Genomic DNA, 22,342 nt, shown 5'->3' on the forward strand with positions numbered 1-22,342 from the left:
GTCGGTAAACAAGCGATGAGTCTCAACAGGCCCCACTATGCACTAGGGCCAGCCATGCTGACCCTCCCAGACGTGTGGTATGAATTCGATGCAACAGACAGGAAGCACCCGGCAGCTCTCAATAAACGTCAGCTTCTCTTCTAAGTAGTACTTCAGTTAACACAAGAAAAGTTTCTATCTCAAATCACTCAGAATACCTCTTACCTATGTACGCTTTACATGTGACTGACAAGGAAATGAACATTGGTAATTCAGAACGCATGCTGATACACATAAAATGTATAATATATAGTTATGTTGTATGTTCCCCAGGAAATAGAGTGCAAAGATCAATGATCTAAATGATTTTAGGACTCCTGTGTACCTATCCTGATGCCATTCTAGAGGAGCTCATAAAGAAAGAAACCTCCTACAAGACACGATGACAACATCGTTAACACTGTCACGATCCGTGCTCCCCCTGGATCGAGGAATTTATTTTCCTGGATCATTTGTGGCCTCTATAAGAGGGATTACAAATCTGTTCACGTCCATCTCATTACCTAATATCTGATAAGAGTCAACAATATCATTCACTTCACGGTGAGTCCAACACTTCAGGACAAGCGTCAGCAGTACAGGTAATAAAAAGTTAACTGAAAACGCAAATGAAGATACCTAGTAGCATTTGGTATAAAAAAAATACAGCCCCAGTTGTCCCAGTTCTGGGCCTTCTTCAGCCTTGTCAGGTGTGAGACAGTCTCATAAATTTGGCATGGCACACAGGCTGCTCTGAATTAGGTGAACGGAAAACGGAAACATAAACTACTGTCTACAGAATGCCTACTTTTCTGTGACTTAACATACCCAATGATTACATGTTAACTTTGAAAAATAACGAATCTGTTAATAGTGGGGACGGAATACACGACTAAGACCCATTTTGTAAGCATGACTTTTTTCTGTGCGTAGTAGTTATTGTTCCTCATATGATGCTTCCAATATATTAGCAAAAGTTACTGTTTTAATAAACAAACATGTGGTTGGAACACAGTTCTATGCATAATTACCTAAAAGATAGAAGCAAAATACATAAAAAATGAATAAAGTTAAAGCATTTACCGCTTCTTCTAAAACAACTAGCTACCATCAGCTGCCATTTCACTTGTGTAGGCCTATAAAAGAAACAAGATTATATGAAATCAGAGATGAAACAAAAATAACCTGAGATGATCAGTTTTATAAAGCTACATACCTGTACTATCTTTCAAATACATTTTTCCAAATACTTTTTGACCTCTAATTAGATCTTTATTATTGAAAGTAGCATATATACGATTTCCTTCATTATTACCTATCATATGTATATTGGAAAATTTAAGAGTCCTTCAATCTGGTTCACACCTTTATTTAGATTTTATGTGAACCACTTAACCTGTTTGGCTAAAGACCACTGTGATCTATTTTAAACATTATCATTACCTTTGCCATAATGTTATACTTTGGCTTAGTACCTAAGACTTAGAAATTTAGGCTTGCGAATTTTGTACCCATGAGGCAATTGTTGACCTTGTGTTTGAACAATTAGGCTTCAACTAAAGGTAGAGTAAAAAAGAACTATATTCATTCTTTTTTTTCCTCTTAAAAAGAAAAGGATTTCTTTTCTTAAAAAAATGTTTATTTTTGAGAGAGGGCAAGCAGCGGAAGGCAGGCAGCTCTGTGTTCTGTCAGCAGAGCCCGCTTTGGATCCTCTGTCTCCCTCTCTTTGCCCCTCGAGCTGGGCTCGAACTCACCAACTGTGTAAGATCATGACCTGAGTTGAATCGGATGCTTAACCAACTGAGCCACCCAGGTGCTCCAAATTTCTGTTATAAAATAAATAAGAACGACCAGGATTTCTAAAGACTACTGTTACAAATACCTAGGAAAATAAGATTTAAAGAAATGAAAGACTAGGGAATAACTGAATGTGCTTCTCATTTCTTTTTAGACTCTTCCTTCTATTTACCTGATGGCCTCAGAGACAGCCTCACTCCCACTCAATTTGATGGCACACCTACCAGCTCTGGAGTCTTATTAGATCAGGGTCACAGCCCTACTACTTGGACAAGCTACTTAACCTCAAATCCACTCCCTACAGAGCCATCCACTTTGATCTAAAGAAAACACATATCTAACTACATTACTTCCCTCTTTAAAATGCATCACCTCCCCTCCAACTGCACGGTAACTCCAAGGTCCTAATCCAGTTCATCCACTGTTAGCCATTTGCTACCTCACCAACTCCACTTCCATGGGAGCTGCCCAACATTTCACGCTACAGCAAATCCAAACGGGAGGACAGAGTCCTTTGCATTCACTGCATTTTCTAGACTTCTGATCTTTGCACACACCGTCACCTCCACTTGGAGGCTCACCCCAACCTCATGACCCACTTCCCTGCCAGACCAGATTAGATTGTTCTGTGGACTCTTCTAACATCCTAGAATCTTTTTGGCACTGCATTTACTATACTGTAGTCTTATTTACGTTTCCGAATACCTTATTAAACTATAAATTCCTGAGGGGAGCAGAGTCTTTTGTGTTCCCAGGACCTGGCATGATGCCTGATACAGGCTGGGTGATCATTCATCATTAACTCCTCATTTACATATTCAAGTACATGTCTTTATAATTTCCTGAAAGGTTGGGATTATGATTTTTAGTTTGGTACACTATTCATTCTGTTAACTTGGTAAATTACTTAAATTTGTGCCCGTGTTTACTCATCTACAAAGTGGGAAGAATAACAGCACCCACGTCATAAATCAGTTGTGAGGATTATGTAGCACAATGTATCTAAATAATAAACATTAGTGATTATCATAACCACTTCTCTTCTCTTCTTCAGGAAAGCCTTATTTCATGAATGCCCCCTACTGGGAAATTGAAAAAACAGCCACCAGAGCAGCTGCTACGTAGTGCGTGCATGAATGTGTGTGCATCCTCGTGTGGAAAATGGAGTAATTATTTTCAACCACCAGAGTAGCCCAGTAAAGAGGAAGAACAGGGCTCAGTGACTTAATGTTAATAAGGTATTGGGTAATATTCTGGATTACTAATTCTAGTGGATCATAACTACAGATGATCTGTGACATTGCTTGTTTCCATTAGCATACATAATTGGGCACTGATTTGATGTAGACGATCAGCAAAAGATTTTATGCATTATAATAGTCGAGAAGCTTTCATGTATGAGAAATGCAGTCTCATGTCTTTAGGACACGAGATAAATTTATAAATGTTCAGAATTAAGCTGCCACGTTCGTACTGATAGTTTTAGGAGCTGGAGAGAACCCAGACACTATTAACACAGGACAGGATAGTTTTGCACAAAAGCAAACAAGCCTAATTGTTTTGGTTTGTCTCTTTTATCTGTCTTACCATCAGAACCTAGTTTATAAGTAGTAAGCCAAGTTTATTTCTTGAGTGGATGCCTACTCCTCTCCTCAATCCTCAAAGAAAAATACTATTTTACAGGCAGCACATTTAAGACATAGTGATTTAGAATAACACCATCTCCAAACCAGCAAATTGGTTATAAATTGCCTAGCACAGTATTAAAAAACTAAAGGTTTTAAGTATTTTAAATCTGTAATGACTTGGCTTTATAGAATCACGGAACTTCAGAACTGGAAGTGGCCTCAGGTAGGAATTCATTCTATCTGTTCACCTTTAAGGAAAAGAAACTGAGACACGGGCATCCTATGCCTAAGGTTATTGTCCCAATAGTATTTACCAGCATAATATCCTGAATAAATCCCTATGTCACACTTCCAGAAAGCAATGAGGCATGCAGTTTGAAAACTATCTCAGAGAAGAATTATTATCTCCACACATGGAATAAGTAAGCACCATCGGAGAGTCATGATTTCTGGATTAAAGGTGGCAGAGTTAAAAATCTTTTATTGCACAGGGGCCCCTGGGTGGCTCAGTCGGTTGAGTGACCGACTTCGGCTCAGGTCATGATCTCACAGCTCGTGAGTTCGAGCCCCGCGTCGGGGTCTGTGCTGACAGCTCGGAGCCTGGAGCCTGCTTCGGATTCTGTGTCTCCCTCTCTCTCTGCCCCTCCCACACTCATGCTCTGTCTCTCTCTGTCTCAGAAATAAACAAACATTAAAAAATTAAAAAAAATCTCTTATTGCACAATGTCTTTTCTGGAAATTAACCTCCCCCAAAAAAGGAGAATAAGAAAGATAAACTCTATGTCAGATCAAACTCAAACCATATAAAACCATATACAAATGATGGATGATGGACTAAAAAAAAAATGGAAACTGACTTCAGGAGGGCAAAGAAAGATGAAACTCAAGTGCTTGCCAACAGCATACTGATGAGAGGTGCTCAGATCTTCCCTGCAAATCACCAGAAGTGTTCAAGAATTGGGATCACCGGCATTGAGGAAGGAGCAGTAAAGCATGAAACTATAAAAAGGAAAACAGACTGGAAATGTGACTGAGAAGCAGTTGGACCCCCTCACCCCGTGCAGCCAGGTAATAACCCCTCACCCTCAGGAGCCGCTCAGGAAGGCTCCCGGCCAGGGGGGCTCGGCTGGTTCGAGGTGCTGGACTGAGGACTGCAGGATGAGGCAAAGAGTCTGCTTCGGGACAGTGAGACCCTCAGCCCAGTCCCTGCCAGCTGGGCAGCAGCCCAGGCTTATACTCCTGACGCAGATCTGAGGATGTTTCTCTGAATACACTGAATGGCCCCAGAGAAAAGACTTTAGAATTTTAAGATTAAATCTCAGGAACAAAATCATACTATTAACATGTTCTTTTTAAAAAAAATTTTTTTAACATTTTATTTTTGAGAGACAGAGAGAGAGAGAGAGAGAGACAGAGAGAGAGAGAGAGAGGGAGAGAGAGAACATGAGTGGGGGAGGGGCAGAGAGAGAGGAAGACACAGAATGGGAAGCAGGCTCCAGGCTCTGAGCTGCCAGCACGGAGCCTGACCAAGGGCTTAAACTCACAAACCATGAGATCATGACCTGAGCCAAAGTCAGACGCTTCACTGACTGAACCACCCAGGTGCCCCACTATTAACATGTTGTTGTTTTTTTTTTTTTCATTTTAGAAAAGTATTTATTTGCATGGATCTTTATAGTTTATAAAAGATTTCCTGGGACGCCTGGGTGGCTCAGTCGGTTAAGCGTCCGAATTCGGCTCAGGTCATGATCTCGCAGTCCGGGAGTTCGAGCCCCATGTCAGGCTCTGTGCTGGCAGCTCAGAGCCTGGAGCCTGTTTCAGATTCTGTGTCTCCCTCTCTCTCTGACCCTCTTCCGTTCATGCTCTGTTTCTCTCTGTCTCAAAAATAAATAAACGTTTAAAAAAATAAATAAGAAACATTTCCATTGTATCTTTTTAAAAAATTTTATTTAATTTATTTTTTAAATTTACATCTAAGTTACCATCTAGTGCCACAATGATTTCAGGAGTAGGTTCCTTAATGCCCCTTACCCATTTAGCCCACGCCCCCTCCCATAACCCCTCCAGTAACACTCTGTTCTCTATTTTTCAGAGTCTCTTATGTTTTTGTCCCCCTCCCTGTTTTCCTATAACATGTTCTAATGCAGCATTTGGTGACGGTACTGTTGGCGTTTAGGATGGGACCGTTCACTGTACAGGTCCTCTATGCATTACTGAATGTTTACCGTCACTGGTGGCTGCTTACCTAATGCTCACAGTGCCTCCCTATCATCATGACCCTAAAATATGCCCCTCCCCCTACATCTCCAAATGGCTCCCCCAGGGTAGGGCTGTATTGTCTTTCTTTGCTCACATTGTCTTTTTTCTTTAATTTTTAAATCTTTTATTGTGAAGTATAACACATATGGAAAGACACATAAAACATAACTATACAGCTCAATAAACTGATATAAAGTGAACACTCATGTAATTATCCTACAGTTCAAGAGACAGAATGTTGCCAACACCCTAGAAGCCTCCTTTACACCCTCAACATTACCTCCTTTATCTAATACAGGCAACTATTATCCTGACTTTTGAATATTGATCTAGACTGGTTTTGAAATTTACATGAATGAAATCATATAGTAGGTATCCTCTTTTTATATTTTATTAAAATATAATTCATGTAACATACAATTCACTCATATAAAGTGTAAAATTCAAAGGTTTTTGGTATGTCTCATTAATTTTTTTAGTTTATTTTGAGAGAGAGAGAGCAAGAAGGGGAGGGGCAGAGACAGAGGGAGAGAGAGAATCCTAAGTAGGCTCCATGCTGTCAGCACAGAGCCGAATGTGGGGCTTGAACTCATCAACCGTGAGATCATGACCTAAGCCGAAACCAAGAGTCAGATGCTCAACCAACTGAGCCATGCAGGCACCCCATCACATTATTAATTTTTAAAAATTATGATTAAAATATACAACTCAGTGGCATTAATTACATTCAGAAAGTTGTACAATCATCACCACTATTTCAAAATCTTTTTCATTAGCCGAACAGAAACCCCACAATCATTAAGTAATAACTTCATTTCTCCCCCCACACTCTAGTAACCTCTAATATACTATCTGTCTCTATGAATTTGCCCGTTCTAGACACTTCATACAAGTGGGATCACACCATATTTGCTCTTCTGTGTCTGGGTTCTTTCACTTGGTATGATGTTTTCCAGGTCCTTCCATGTTGCAGCATGTGTCACAATGCGGTTCCTTTCCATGGTGGAATATCCCACTGCATATATACAACCACATTTTGTTGCCTGTCATTCATCAGTGATGGGCACTTGGGATGTTGACACTGTTTGGCCATTGTGAAAAATGATATGTTAATGAATGTACCAGTATCTGTTTGAGTCTCAGCTTTTAATTCCTTTGTATATATTTAAGAGTAGAATTGTTGCGTCATATGGTAATTCTAAGTTTAGCCTTCTGAGGAACCACGAGATGGTTTTCCATAAAACACCATTTTACATTTCCACCAACAATGCGCAGGGTTACAATTTCTCCAGGCACTCAACCACCCCACCACTTACTATTTTGTTGTTGCTCTTTTCAAATATAACAGCTACCCTAAAAGCTGTGGTGTCTCATTGTGATTTTGATTTGCATTTTCCTAATGACTAATGATGTCGAACATACTTTCATGTGCTTATTGATCATCTATCTGTATACCTACTTTGGAGAAATGTCTATTCAAATCCCTTGCCTATTTTTAAATTGTTTTTGTTGTTGTTATTGTTGTTATTTGGGTCATAGAAGTTATTCATATATTCTAGATATAGCCCCTTATCAGATATAGACTTGCAAATATGTGGGCTGTCTTTTCATTCTGTTGATAGAGTCTTTTGTTTTTTAATTTATTTTTAAAATTTATATCCAAGTTAGCACATAGTGCAACAATGATTTCAGGAATAGATTCCTTAGTGCCCCTTACCCATTTAGCCCATCCCCCCTCCCACCACCCCTCCAGTAACCCTCAGTTTGTTCTCCTTATTTAAGAGTCTCTTATGTTTTGTCCCCCTCCCTGTTTTTATATTATTTTTGCTTCCCTTCCCTTATGTTCATCTGGTTTGTATCTGAAAGTCCTCATATGAGTGAAGTCATATGATATTACTCTTTCTCTAATTTTGCTTAGCATAATACCCTCCAGTTCCATCCATGTAGTTGCAAATGGCAAGATTTCATTCTTTTTGGTTGCCAGTAACACTCCATTGTATATATATACCACATCTTCTTTATCCATTCATCCATCAATGGACATTTGGGCTCTTTCCGTACTCTGGCTATTGTTGATAGTGCTGCTATAAACACTGGGGTGCATGTGTCCCTTCGAAACAGCACACCTGTATCCCGTGGATAAATGCCTAGCAGTGCAATTGCTGCATCGTAGGATAGTTCTATTTTTAATTTTTTGAGGAACCTCCATACTGTTTTCCAGAGTGGCTGCACCAGCTTGCTTTCCCACCAACAATGCAAAAGAGATCCTCTTTCTCCGCATCCTCACCAACATCTACTATTGCCTAAGTTGTTAATGTTAGCCATTCTGACAGGTGTGAGGTGGTATCTCATTGTGGTTTTGATTTGTATTTCCCTGAAGCTGAGTGATGTGGAGCATTTTTTTCATGTGTCAGTTGGCCATCTGGATGTCTTCTTTGGAGAAGTATCTATTCATGTCTTTTGCCCATTTCTTCACTGGATTATTTGTTTTTTCAGTGTTGAGTTTGGTAAGTTCTTTATAGATATTAGATACTAACCCTTTATCTGATGTCATTTGCAAATATCTTCTCCCATTCCATCGGTTGCTTTTTAGTTTTGCTGACTGTTACCTTCGCTATGCAGAAGCTTTTTATCTTGATGAAGGACCGAGAGTTTATTTTTGCTTTTGTTTCCCTTGCCTCTGGAGATGTGTCGAGTAAGAAGTTGCTGTGGCCAAGATCAAAGAGGTTTTTGCCTGCTTTCCCCTTGAAGATTTTGATGACTTCCTATCTTACATTTAGATCTTTCATCCATTTTGAGTTTATTTTCATGTATGGTGTAAGAAAGTGGTCCAGGTTCATTCTTCTGAATGTTGGTGTCCAGTTTTCCCAGCACCACTTGCTGAAGAGACTGTCTTTATTCCATTGGATATTCTTTCCTGCTTTATCAAAGATTAGTTGGCCATACGTTTGTGGGTCCATTTCTGGCGTCTCTATTCTATTCCATTGATCTGAGTGTCTGTTTTTGTGCCAGTAGATAGAGCTTTTTGATGTAAAAAAGTTTTAAATTTTGATGAGTCAAGTGTATCTATTTTTTTCTTTTATTGTCTGTGCTTTTGGTGTCACATCAAAGAAATCATTGTCAAATCCAATGGCATAAAGATTTTCCTCTCTGTTTTCTCCTAAGAGATTCATACTTTTAGGCCTTATATTTAGGTCTTTGATCCATTTAAAATTTTGTTTTGTTTTGTTTTAATTTTAGAGAGAGAGGGCACACCCAGGCAGAGGAGAGGGGCAGAGGGAGAGAATCTTCATGCTGAGCTTGGAGCCTGACACAGGGCTCAATCCCACAACCCTGAGATCAAGGCCTGAGCTAAAATCAAGAGGTGGACACTAACCAACCGAGCCACCCAGGTGCCCCTGAATTAAGTTATATACAGTGTAAGGTAAGGGTTCAACTTCATTCCTTTCCAAAAGGATAGGTTTCTGAACACCTTTTGTTGAAAAGACTGTCCTTTCCTCATCGAATGGTCTTGGCATTTTGTTGAAAATCAATTTACCATATACACAAGGGCTTATTTCTGAGTTCTAGATTCCATTCATCTGTACGTCCGTCTCTATATCAATACCATATTGTTTTGACTACTGCAGCTTTGTAGCAAATTTTGAAATCAGAAGGTATGAGAACTCTAACTTTCTTCTTCTTCAAATTGTTCTGGTTATTTGAGATCCCTTTGAGATTCCATGTGAATATTAGAGTGAGCTGGGCAATCTGCTTTACTGAGTCTATTGCAAATGTTAGTCTCATCTGGAAACACTCTTACAGACACACCTAGAAATAATTTGGGCAGCCAGTGGCCGGTCATGTTGACACATAAAATCAACCATCTCAGTAGAATTCACCAGTGACACTATCTAGTCTGGGGATTTTCTTTGTTGGATTTTTTTTTTTCTTAAGTGGGCTTTATGCCCAGTGCACAGCCCAACACAAAGTGCAACATGGGGCTCAAACTCACAACTGTGAGATCAAGACCTGAGCCAAGATCATGAGTCAGACACTTAACTGACTGAGCCACCCAGGCACCCCAACTTTGTTGGAATATTTATTTTAAAGATATATTTACTTATTTATTTTTGAGAGAGAGAGAGAGACAGAGAGAGAGAGAGAGAGAGAGAGAGAGTGAGAGAGTGTGTGTGTACATAAGAGGGAAAGAGGCAGAGAAAGAGAGAGACAGAGAATCCCAGGCAGGCTCCACACTGTCAGCCTAGAGCCTGATGTGAGGTCGGAACCCACGAACTGTGAGATCATGACCTGAGCTGAAGCCAGATGCTTAATCAACTGAGCCACCCAGGTACCCCTCTGATACAATCTTTATAATTTCCTTTCTTCTTCTAATTGTGGGTTTATTCGGTATCTTGTAGATAGTTTACTGATGGATACTGATTTTCTTATTCAATCTGTCAATCTTTTTCTTTTACTGGAAAAGTTTAATATATTTCTATTTGTTATTACTGATATAGAATGATAGTTTCTTCTATTTAGCTATTTGTTCTGTGTATTACATGTTTTTAGTTCCTCAATTCCTCCATCACTGCCCTTTATTGGTATTTAGTTGATTTTTTATAGTGTACTATTTTGATTCCCATCATTCCTTTTCTGTGCATTCTTTCTTTTATGTATTTGCCTTTTAAATCATATAGGGAAAAGAGAGGTTATAAGCCAAACCAAAAGTACAAAGTGTTGTACTTTTATATTTACCTATGAAGGTACCTTTACAAGTCTTCGTTAATTTTTTCTTAGGTCTTGGAGTTACCGTCTAGCATCTTTTCATTTCAGACCAAAGGACTCCCTTTAGCATTTTTCATTGGGTAGGTGTACTGGTAATAAGCTCCCTCAGCTTTTGTTTATCTGAAAATGTCTTAATTTATCCATAATTCTTTTTTTTTTTCCACATGACACAAGTACTCTTATTTTCTAAACCATTTAACAAGCCATAAAACCAGTCTTAGCTCTCAAGCCATAAAAAACAGACAATGGGTGGTAGTGGGTAGTTGCTGACTCCTACTTTATTTAAAAAATTTTTTAAAGGTTTTGGGGCCACCAGCTGGGTGGCTCAGCTGGTTAAGTGTCTGACTCTCAATTTCAGCTCAGGTCATGATCCATGGTTCATGGGTTCGAGCCCTGTGTTGGGCTCTGTGCTGACAGTGCAGAGCCTGCTTGGGATTCTGTCTCTCCCCTTCTCTCCCTCTTTTTCTCTTGCATGCATGCACGTTCAAAATAAATAAACTTAAAAAAATCTCTCTCTGCTCCTTCCCTGCTCATACACACTGTCTCAGAATAAATAAATAAACTGTATTTTATTTTTTAAAAATGTTTGAGAGAGAGCATGAGTGGGGTAGGGGCAGAGAGAGAGGGGGACAGAGGATCCAAAGAGGGCTCTGTGCTGACAGCAGAGAACCTGATGTGGGGCTAGAACCCACAGACTATGAGATCATGGCCTGAGCTGCCAAGTTGGACACTTATTTATTTGGAGCGTCTGGGTGGCTCAGTTGGTTGAGGTCATGATCTTGCGGTTCATGGGTTCAAGCCCTGCATCGGGCTCTGTGCTGACAGCTCAGAGCCTGGAGCCTCCTTCAGATTCTGTGTCTCCCTCTCTCTCTGCTCCTCCCCTGCTCATGCTCTGTCTTTCCTCTCTCAAACATAAATAAACATTAAAAAAAAAAAAAGAGTTGCATGCTCTAAAAAGAAAAAAAAAGTTTAATTTGTAATATACAATGTGAATTGATTATCAATTGGAAACAACACAATTTATTTCTATTAGGACTCTTTCAGAAATGAAACCTTGTCCTACAACCGAGTCAGTGATTTTCTAATTGATAAAGAAATAATACTTGTTTGTTGAAATGTAAGAAAAATACACAGAGCAAAATAACTCAAGGAAAGTATTTTTTAAACTTTTTAAAAGTTGCATAAAAAGGTAATATATTTAACACAATAAAGACCAAATAAAATGGAACTTCATTCAAGAAAATGGAAATAATGGGGTGCCTAGGTGTCTCAGTTTGTTAAGTGTCCAACTTTGGCTCAGGTCATCATCTCATAGTCCATGGGTTTGAGCCCCATGTCAAGCTCTGTGCTGACAGCTCAGAACCTGGAGCCTGCTTCGGATTCTGTGTTTCCCTCTCTCTCTGCCCCTGCCCTGCTCATGCTCTGTCTCTCCCTCTCTCTCTCCCTCAAAAATAAGCATTAAAAAATTTTTTTAAATGGAAATAATACATGAATGTTCGTTAATATTTGTTCATGAATGTAATATGTTTATCAGATTCTAATTCTAGGGATAAAATCAAATCCCAACACATTTAAGTAAACATGAAATCAGAATAATTACTTACTGTATAAGAGAAGCTCTTTCAAAGTATTGAATGGCTTTTTCACAAAACTGGGTGTCAATGTAATAAGCTCCAAGCCACTCAATAACTTCAATGTTAGAGGGGAAATACCTATATGACTAGAAAAATATGGACATGACAATACAACATCAGTGGCAATGTAGAATTTATACCTCAACATTTTACCTATTGAAAGGATTTCTTTAACCAATATGAAATTTCTTAACAAAAAAGCATGAGCTGTCATAAGGTCATAAGCACTTTATGTTTTGAAACTACAAGATTTAGAACACTTAATGTTTGTTTGATATACATTTTTAAATTACCTATAAATAGCTTTTCGATGTACTGATAGCTGATCTGAATCAAATTAAATAAGTAATAGAATTTTAAAAAGGATCAAAATCATGCTTCAAGGGAAAAATGAATGTGATTTTAATTTAATTTTGCATTAAAATTATTAAAAAATTTTATATTCCACAAATGATTTATTTTATTTTAAATCATCATTCATTTAAAAACCAGTAAGCATTTCTAAATTTTAAAAACTAAACGGTCTGCTGACTGTTGTTTTCTTTTCTGCTGAATGCTTTATAACCATATATAAAAGGCTAAAAAGTAAAAGGAAAATAAAATTATACTTACCTCATAGTAGTACTGAAATGCTTGGGATTTATCTCCTTCACTATCATATAATTCTCCTAGTTTAGACAGAGCTCTAGAATCAGTTGGAACAACACTGATCAGTTGCATTAACCATTCAATAGCTTGATTGGGATCTTCCATTAATTCATATCTTGGAAAGTTTTAGTTAAGGATAACACAATTTTTCTAAATTCATTAATAAATAAACAAACCTAAATACAACATTACAATGAAAATATTTCTTAGCCTATAGTAATGTGCTATTGAAAACTGTTTATTCTGAATTTCTTCAGGGATGGTGATGAAAATGGGGCACTGTAAATAACACTCATGCTCCATATATACCTTGCTTTTCCTTTTGCTTCATTAGTGTCCACTAAGATCAACTCCCAAATTTCTAGTAGAATTAACAGTTTGCTCTTTTATTCAAAGCACTGTCCAAAATTTGTCCTTAACAGAAATGCCTGAAAGTTGTGTTCAATTATTCTACTTCTCTTAATATGTCGAACATGTTAAGGGAAGAGTTTCCATGTATTTTCCTTTGAGTTTTCCCCAATTAGATTAAAAGCCCAAAATAGGGTATTCTTTTTTTTGTAGCAAGTGCCTAGTAAGTCCTTTGTATACACTTAAATAATTTATTCACAGCAATACTTATTGACTACTATTTATTTTTACATTAAATGTCTCAATGAAATGAACATATTCCAATCTAAAGTTTTATTGAGAAAGAAGCTTCTGTTTTTAAGGATGACAAATGTGATACCATAAAAGAAATATAAAAATACTCTGGTTTCTCTTCAGATCGAATAAATCTTTCGCCTTTTACTAAAAAAAAAAAAAAAAAAAAAAAAAGAAATATAAAAATGAGAAAATGATTGAAACATCCTTAAAATGATCAATTGCTTAACTGAATCCAAGCTGGTCAGAAACTGGGAAGTATCAGATCATGACAGTGGCAATTTCAGACAGATTAAGTGGACAAAACAAAGAGGCTAAAAGGAATAAGCATGAAATCCTCTGCTCTAAAAATAGCTTCTTTATTAAAAAATGTTTTATGCTCTCTAACAAAAGTAGAGTACATAGTACTTAAAATTATTAATGGTATACCTCATAACATACTTTTCCCTAACATCTGTATTGTATCAAGAGGGGTGCCTGGGTGGTTCGGTCAGTTGATTGTATCTGACTTTAACTCCAGTCATGATCTCACCATTCGTGAGTTCAAGCCCCACATCGGGCTTGCTTCTGTCAGCGTGTGGCCTGCTTTGAATCTTCTGTCCCCATCTCTCTCTTCCCCTTCCCTGCTCATGCTCTCTCTCTCTCAAAAAATAAATAAACACTTAAAAAAAAAGAAACAAACTTGTATCAAGATAATGGTAACTTAAAAACCTACATAAGATTTTAACTCTTCCCAAATGTTGTTTTGAAAGATTATTTTTAAAATAAGGAGAGAAATTAAAATGTTTTTCAAATAGTTTCAAAGGCATTAAAAACGTTAACAAATTTCTGCTTTTCTAACCAAAGGCAGGAGGGAAAAAAGAAAACAAACAAACTAAAGAGAGCCAGGAGTTGTAGAAGAAACTGACAAGGGAGGAATGTTTTCCTTTTCCACATTCCCCAGAGTTCTAAACATAATACTGTGACTGTGGCACAGCACACAGTCAATAAGTGACTACTGAATGAACGGAGTGAGTGAATTCATATAAACTACTGGCTAATTTTGTAGGGTAAAGGCCTTTGGAGAGTTATACTCATTAAGCCTATATGTCAGCTAAAATAATGAAGATAAATTAACCGAACTCAATCAGCAGTACTAATCAGTAATAAATATTTTCCTTTTAAACAGTAAGTTACTGCTTCAAAAATACCCTACAAGACTCAGAGTTAATACAATCTAACCTACAGTCAATGAATAGCTTATGTGTACTAAACATCTGTACTCAATTACTATTTCAATTATTTTCCCCCCAAATTAAGAAATAATAGTGTTAACCTTTTAATGATTTCTTTTATAATGCAAATGATCTTTTAAAACAGGATCAACCAAAAAACACACTCTTAACTATTGACAACAAACTGAGGGTTACCAGAGAGAAGATGGGGGTGGGGAGATGGGTAAAACAGGTGATAGGTATTAGAGTATACTCATCACGATGAGCACTGAGTAATGTATAGAGTTGTTGAATCACTATATTGTACACCTGAAACTAAGATAACACTAGAGTAATTATATTGTATTATATTATATTATATTATATTATATTATATTATATATAATAGAATTAAAAATTAAAAAGATACACATTTTATAAAAATGTAAAATATTGGAATTAAAATTAAAAAATAAAGCTGTATCACTCAAATAATATTTTTATCACATATTAATGTGATAGGATTTAAAATATTATCCTCATCAATTACCTCATTGGCTAAGGTTATTTAACGACTGGTACTCAATCACCAATTGAGTGAATTAACAACTGTCCTCAAGTTTTTCACATAAGATACACATTTGCTATCTGGTAAAGAACTTGGGCACTGTTTCTTAGGATTGCATGAAGTTTCAGGAAACAGTCCAAAGCTTCATCAAGCCGGTTTAGCCTCTTATAGGTAAGGCCTTAAAAAGAAGAAAAAGAAAAGCTGTAAGCATTATTACTGGTAAGTAATTTTCTCAAAGTCACAGGATAAATTTTTAAATATATGTAAATATTCATCCAGAAGAGAGAGATGATGGGAATTTTTTTCAAAAAGAAAAAAGGCAGGGGAGGGGCTTTTCCACTATTGTTGGGCAGATACCAAAACATGCTAGAGCACTATCGTGATTTTAAAGTGCGGCAGGGAAACAGGAGTAGACAGACTAGCAGCATGCACAGTTCAGAAACTGACTCAGTTACAGAATTAATGGGGATTGAAACTTAACGGGGACTAAGGGACTAGTAAGAAATGGAGCCAGGACAACCGACTACACGTGAATTAAAACATGTAGATTCCTATTTTGAATGTATTCCTGTTTTGAATACACCCAAAACTTACTTTAAAACTAAATAGAAGAAAAAAAAATGGTTAGAGAGGGAGGGAGCCAAAACATAAGAGACTCCTAAAAACTGAGAACAAACTGAGGGTTGATGGGGGGTGGGTGATGGGCATGGAGGAGGGCACCTGTTGGGATGAGCATTGGGTGTTGTACGGAAACCAATTTGACAATAAATTTATAATAAAAAAAAAACTAAATAGAAAAAAACAAAGATGTAAACGTATGAAAAGAAAATATAGGAAAATGATTTTATAATCTTGGGGTAGGGAAGGGCTTTGTAAAGCAATAAATAAATGAAGCCACAAACTTTCCAAAAGCCAAATTTGACTCTATAAAATTAGAAAACCTGTTTGACAAAACAAATGACCAACTAAAAGCTAAGCAACAGACTAGGAAAAGTACTTAAAACTTATAAAGAGAATAAATAAATAAATATCTAGGCAAGAAATCTCCTGCATTAAGGCCTCTGCTATTCACTTCCCTCTGCTCTTTCCCCGATTCCCGAACGGTCCCACCCTCCCTTGCTCCAACATGACTTTAAACTCTCCTTGACTCCATCTAAAATGGCTAATTCCTCCCAACCCAGCCAGGTCTTCCTTTTGCATCTGGCAGGAGATTAAAGACTCCTCTCTGGGAGGAAGGATCCAATTGGATCAATTGACTAGCGGGCAGTTCCCCAACTACGCAGATCAGGCAGATGGCCCCGTGGCAGCGTGCCAGCACATCAGTCTCCCTTGTGGCCTCAGAGATCCCGCTCAGCTTTAGCTGCAAACTCCTAAATGTGAGAAGACAGGCCAGGTTCATCAGACATCTGAGGAAAGTTTACGACACGAAACATAGAAGGTAAAACAAACAAGCAAGCCAGAAACAGAAAAACACAGCTATGCAGGGAGAAGAAAATCTCAAAAGAAACTTCATTAATAACCCAAGAGATAAGAAGCAGTATTGTATCAACATGTGTTTGTCGCACTGCAAACTCAAGAACAGGAAGGAATGACACCCATTTCAGGGGACCCTGAAAGGCAAGGAAGGGAATAAGATGTGCCTTCAGGTCTTAAAACGTTTCGTTCACTAAAAACCAAACCTGATGTAAATATGACAAAATGTTGAAGTGTGTTAAATATAGTTGGTAAGGGACATGGGTATTTTTCTGTCCAATTTTTGTGTTTGAAACTGCTCATAAAGAAAATGTGTTCGTTTGTTTGTTTTCCCACCTATCAGTTTGGCAAAAGCTGAATATTCAGTATTCGCAGGAATTTGGGAAGTCAGTCAGTCTCCTCCACTAATGAACTGGAGCTCTGTAAGTCAATTTAAAATAAGAAAAGAAAAAAAATTGTAAAGGAGAAAGACAAAGCAATTCTGCCTATTTTACTTACCAATATTATAAAGTGCTTCAGTACAAGAAGAATCATTTCTTAGAGCCTCTTTATAGAATTCAGCTGCCTTCTCATAATCACCGTTTGCAAAAACTGTATTCCCTTTGTTAGTCAGAGCTGAGGGATTATATCTATCAGAGTTCACAGCTAAATCTGCATAGCTACTGGCTTGTGCAAATTCATTTTCCTAAACAAAGTACAAAACACACACAAATTATTCGGGGTTCGTCAAATATCTCTACTGACTGTTCTGGGCTACAGACATGAGAAACAGATTTTCTGAGATTACAAATATAATAAACAGAAATATTTTATATATCTTGATCTTGATAGACTTATTCTACAAGATTTTTAATCATCGTGTTCTTTCAACTACCCAAGTTTCTAATGACTGACTTCACAGTCTCGTGGTTTGAATAACAACACTACATGTAAGTGGCTCCATTTTATTAATGGTTTTTTTGTCTATTTGTTTTTAGCTTTAGAGAGAGAGTGAGTACAGGATGAGGAGGGGGCAGGAGGCAGAGCATCTTAAGCAGGCTCCACCCTCAGGGCAGAGCCCAATGCGGGGCTCGATTCCACCACTCCGGGATCATGACCTGAATCAAAATCAAGAGTCAGGCGGTCAACAGACTGGGCCACCCAGCCGCCCCTAAGTGGCTCCATTCTGAACACCCAGATTTCACGTCACAGCTGCAGTACACCTGAAGCCCTGAGCTGGCTACAAAGGCACCACTAGCTTTCCCGTCCTTCCATCCAATTGGTCGCGTCACCTACTAGGTCTGGCGTTTCTAGCAAGTCTCTAGTTCTGTCTCTTCCGCCAAAGGACCTTAACATCACTCACTTAAGCGACATAGACCTCTCAAACCTTAAATAGTGAAGCATCTGTGCCGGCTTGCTTAAGCCAGGAACCAGATTTCCCAGAATCCCCTTCCCTGTATGGTTCTTGTCCACAGTCGGCTGAAAGGAACTTGTAGCACATGCGGGACGCAGACACGAAGCAGCAGCTTTTGCTCTCTGAAGGTCTTTTTCTGGTCATCAGTTGCAGGACTGATGCAGAAACGCCTGTGGGTTCCAGCCTGTCCTCACTCATTTTGACTCCACATCTGCTTCTGCCTCCCAACTGTGCTGTCCCTGCTGAGCACAGTGACCCCGATCCCCGCTGGGGCTTGGCTCCGGACCCACGGAGGAGGCAGTTGTGCAGAAGCAACTGCTTCCCAAAGGTCTATCCAAGAACTCCCCCTTCATGTGGCTGCTGGACACGCTGGGCCACTCACACACTGACTGCTGATCCCTTGTCAGGCCCCTGACCCCCCTTCTGCACCTTCACCCACAGCTCCCCCACCACTGGGTAAATTCTAGCTCCCACATCCCTTCTCCCATGATACTCACAGTGACTGCTTCCCCGAATGAACTTTCAAAACACTGAGATACAATTCACAGGTCAGATAAATGTACATTTTTGAGGCATTTACACATTCAAAAAATTGTACCACCATCACCAGCATCCATTTCTACAACATTTTTATCACCCTCCCCCCAAAATATCCTGTACCCATTAGCAGTCACTCCCCATTCTCCCACCTGCTCTGGCCCCTGACAGCCACTAATCTGGTTTCCACCTCCATGGATTTGTTTATTCTGGACATTTCATAATAAACACAACCGTATAACATGCGGCTTTTTTGTTTGGCTTCTTTGCTTAGCAGAATGTTTTCAAGGTTCATCCATGTTGTACTATGCATCAGTATTTCATTCCTGTTCATCGCTGAATAATACCCCATTGTATGGATAGGCCACATTTTGTTTATCCATTCACTGTTGATGGACACCTGGATTGTGCCCTCCCACTTTCGTTTATTATGAATAATGCTGTTATGAATATTCATGTATTTGTGTGGACTCTGAACTTTGATATAAAAATTGATACTTAGGGGCGCCTGGGTGGCTCAGTCAGTTAAGCGTCCGACTTCGGCTCAGGTCACGATCTCGCGGTATGTGAGTTTGAGCCCCGCATTGGGCTCTGTGCTGACTGCTCAGAGCCTGGAGCCCGTTTCAGATTCTGTGTCTCCCTCTCTCTCTGACCCTCCCCCGTTCATGCTCTGTCTCTCTCTGTCTCAAAAATAAATAAATGTTAAAAAAAAAAAATTGATGCTTAAAAGTGGGGTGCTACTGTCATAAAAAACTCAAAACATAAAAAACCTTGTCTTTTGGACTAGGCAGCAGGCAAAATCTGGAAAGCACTAGAGCCATAGTAGTGGAGGATGGAGAAGGAGTAAGGAATTGTTATCAGAGGCTAGATAAAGGGCAAGTCATGTTTTGCAGTCATAAAACTGGGAAAACTGCCATCTACACTGACTTGGAAGACAGAACGTGTACTTAGTAAATATGTGTGTGTGGCCAAGGAGATTTCTGAGCAGGAGGTTAAAAGTGCCAATTAATTTACTTTAATTGGGTCTGATAAGGTACAGTGAGAGAGGAGCTTAAGAGAAAACTTCAGATTTTCCAACTAGAGTTTGGCAGAAATATAGAAAAACAAGGACGTGTCGGGCCAGAAAATAAAATTATTTCATGTCTCTAGTTTCTCTGGGCAGCAAGTCTCAGAGTAAGAACTGGTTGCAGGGCAGAGATCAGATCAAGGGTGTGGCTGTAATGCCCTTTGGAAACATCTCAGGAAGATTTAAGGTAGTGCCTGGCAAAGGAGGCACTCCTCTTTAAGGTAGAAAAAAGCTTCCAAATATCTTTGGGGCTCTGTGCCACAGCAGCCTCATGCACCTAAGTGGAAAGGGGTCTGTCTGCCTTGAAAACCACTGTGGATGTAGCTCTTGGGGCATGTGGGCACCCCAAATGAGATTTATAGGAAACCTGCCAAGTCTTTAAGGGAGTTGTACCAGTTTAAGCATTGCCAGCTTGGATTAAAGGGACAGACCGTCCAAAATGAAAGACAGCCTCTGGGTCCCCAATTTTTCTGGGCAGAAAGCAGGCTAAGAAAGTTAATCAGCTGCAAATACAGGTTATTTTTTCTGTAAAAGGAAGTGTTCCCAGAATGCAGAGCCAAGAGCCACAAGAGACCAAAGGATTAGGGCACCACTCCCAGGGATCAGAGCTGAGCCCTACCTAAGGAACGTCCCCTTCCTCACTTTCGGGGGCGTGGACCACATGTGCTTAGCTAGATGTCTGACCCACTAAGGACTAATGGGTGTGAGGTGCCTCCATCTCACCCCTTTGGAACAAGAGTATCTATTACAGTGACCCTACTCTTATCTCATCGGAGGATGTGAAGTGTATGGGAGACACGGTGTGTTTTCCTGTTCGCAGACCTTTGGGTCAAGAGGACCTGCACCTGAGAAAGCCTACCTCTATCTAGACCCCAAGCAGACGATGGCTCTTGGGCCTGATGCTGTGACAGGTGAGACTATGAGAGTTCCTGGAGGGCTGAGTACATTTTGCATATGGAAAGGATACCCTGAATGCAGGCAGTGACAGATCATTAAAATAGTGGCCCCAAAGGATCACACCTCCCAGTATTCAGGCCCTTGAATGGTTCTCTCCCGTGTTGGTTTTGCCCAGTAAGATAACAACAAATTCAATGCACACAGGAGCCTGGTAACCACCTGAGTGCACTGGGGTCTCCTCTCGTGGACCCTGCCCCACGTAAGAAGGCTGGGCTCTCCCCTGCTGGAGGAGGAGGTGGAGGAACGAGATGCTGGTCAACGGCTCAGCTAAGTCTCACATGTGAGGGAAGCATTTGGACCATGCTGCCTCAGTCAAACTTCAGATGATGGCAGCAGGATGTGTGACCCCGGGCCAGATCAGCAGAAGGACCACCCAAGTGAGCCCAGCCTGTTCAGGTAGAATGTGAGGAAATACACAGTTATTTTAGCCACTACATTTTGGGGCAGCTTATTCCAGAGCAACAGAAACTGATACAACCACATACTAGGTACCAATAATATATGTTCAATATATATCATATACCAGGCCCATTACGTTGCCTCAAAATAACCATTTTCCCAAGAACTACGTGCAACAAACTATTGATCAGATACTCTGATAGCTCTGCTCAGTCGCCTAAATCTAGCTATTTTTCTTTCTTTTTAAAAAATCTTCTTGGTCTCCTCCCACACATTCATCAAACTTGGTCAAGATCCGGTCGCTAATTAAACCATTTGCACGAAATTTACAAGTGATCTTCTAAATTCCAATGTAATGACTGTAATGGAGACCATGCTTCAGCCCCCAGACCTGTCCTTCAGAAGTGCTGGGAATGCTGCTGGCCACGGCCTCAGCTGTCAGCCCACTCTGTGAATTACTCCAGCCCCATGAGAAAGAGGTGCCTTGCCCAAAGCTGCACCCCCTTCCTGGTGAGCAGGCTGACTCCAGTGACTGGGTGATGCGGAGGCACAAAGGCCCCGGCCCCCTCACCGCAGTGGGGGACAGGGCTGCACAGCCATCCCAAGTCAGGGGGTCCCGCAGAGTTGGCTAAGGACTGTGCTGACTGCATCACAGCCCAATTTCCCCCTCCTCCACTCTGTGACGCTTCCAACCCTCCTCACTGACGTACTGATCCAAAGAGATCTGCCCCGGAAACTGCATCCTGGCTAATGTCCAGCTCGGAGTTTGCTGTCTCACCAGCAAAAGTGCCTCTCCTAGCCTTCGTTCTCATGGACTACCTCTCTGATTTCAATGTTATATACTTCCTCTTTGTGCCTTCCTTTTTTCCTTTACTTCAAAGGCATCATACTGTAGTTCCTTTCCCATCTTCTTGATCTGATTCTTATTTTTGCCTCTTTAATGTATGTGAATCCCAAAGTCATTTCTCAGTTCTGTGCTACACTCTCGCCCCTGGAGATACCCTCTGTCGTCTTAGTTCAGGCTGCTATAGCAAATACCACAGACTGGCCTAAACAGCAAGCGTTTATTTCTCATAGTTCTGGAGGCTGGGAGATCCCAGATCAAGATGCTGGCCAATGTGGTGTCTGCTGAGAGCCACTTCTTGGTTTGCAGGAGGACACCTTGCTGTGTCCTCAGGGGGAGAGGGCTCTGGTTCCTTCTCTTCTAATAAGGGCGCTAATCCCATCAGGGGACCTGCTCTCATGACTTCATCTAACCCTAAGTATCTCTCCAAGTCCCTCCAAATACAGTCACATTTGGGCTTCAACATATAAATTTGGTTGGGGGAGGAGGACACACACGATCAGCCCATAGCATCTATTG

The 22,342-nt window shown here is 39.8% G+C and overlaps 1 protein-coding gene across 7 annotated transcripts in view; it reads right to left on the bottom strand.

Annotated features, from left to right (window-relative positions):
- IFT88 (intraflagellar transport 88) overlaps positions 1-22,342 on the bottom strand; it is a 131,086-nt gene that overhangs the window by 37,008 nt on the left and 71,736 nt on the right. For all 7 annotated transcript variants that reach the window (XM_060637581.3, XM_078448587.2, XM_060637580.3 and 4 more), the window contains 5 exons: positions 17,126-17,312; positions 15,224-15,332; positions 12,716-12,866; positions 12,074-12,189; positions 1,102-1,154 (listed from right to left, as the gene is read on the bottom strand). In XM_060637581.3, the coding sequence (XP_060493564.1) occupies positions 1,102-1,154; positions 12,074-12,189; positions 12,716-12,866; positions 15,224-15,332; positions 17,126-17,312 (616 nt within the window). The remainder of the gene's footprint in view (positions 1-1,101; positions 1,155-12,073; positions 12,190-12,715; positions 12,867-15,223; positions 15,333-17,125; positions 17,313-22,342) is intronic.

The sequence above is a fragment of the Panthera onca genome, chromosome A1 (genome assembly GCF_046562875.1).
Source record: "Panthera onca isolate mPanOnc1 chromosome A1, mPanOnc1 haplotype 2, whole genome shotgun sequence".
In the NCBI taxonomy this organism is placed as follows: domain Eukaryota; kingdom Metazoa; phylum Chordata; class Mammalia; order Carnivora; family Felidae; genus Panthera; species Panthera onca.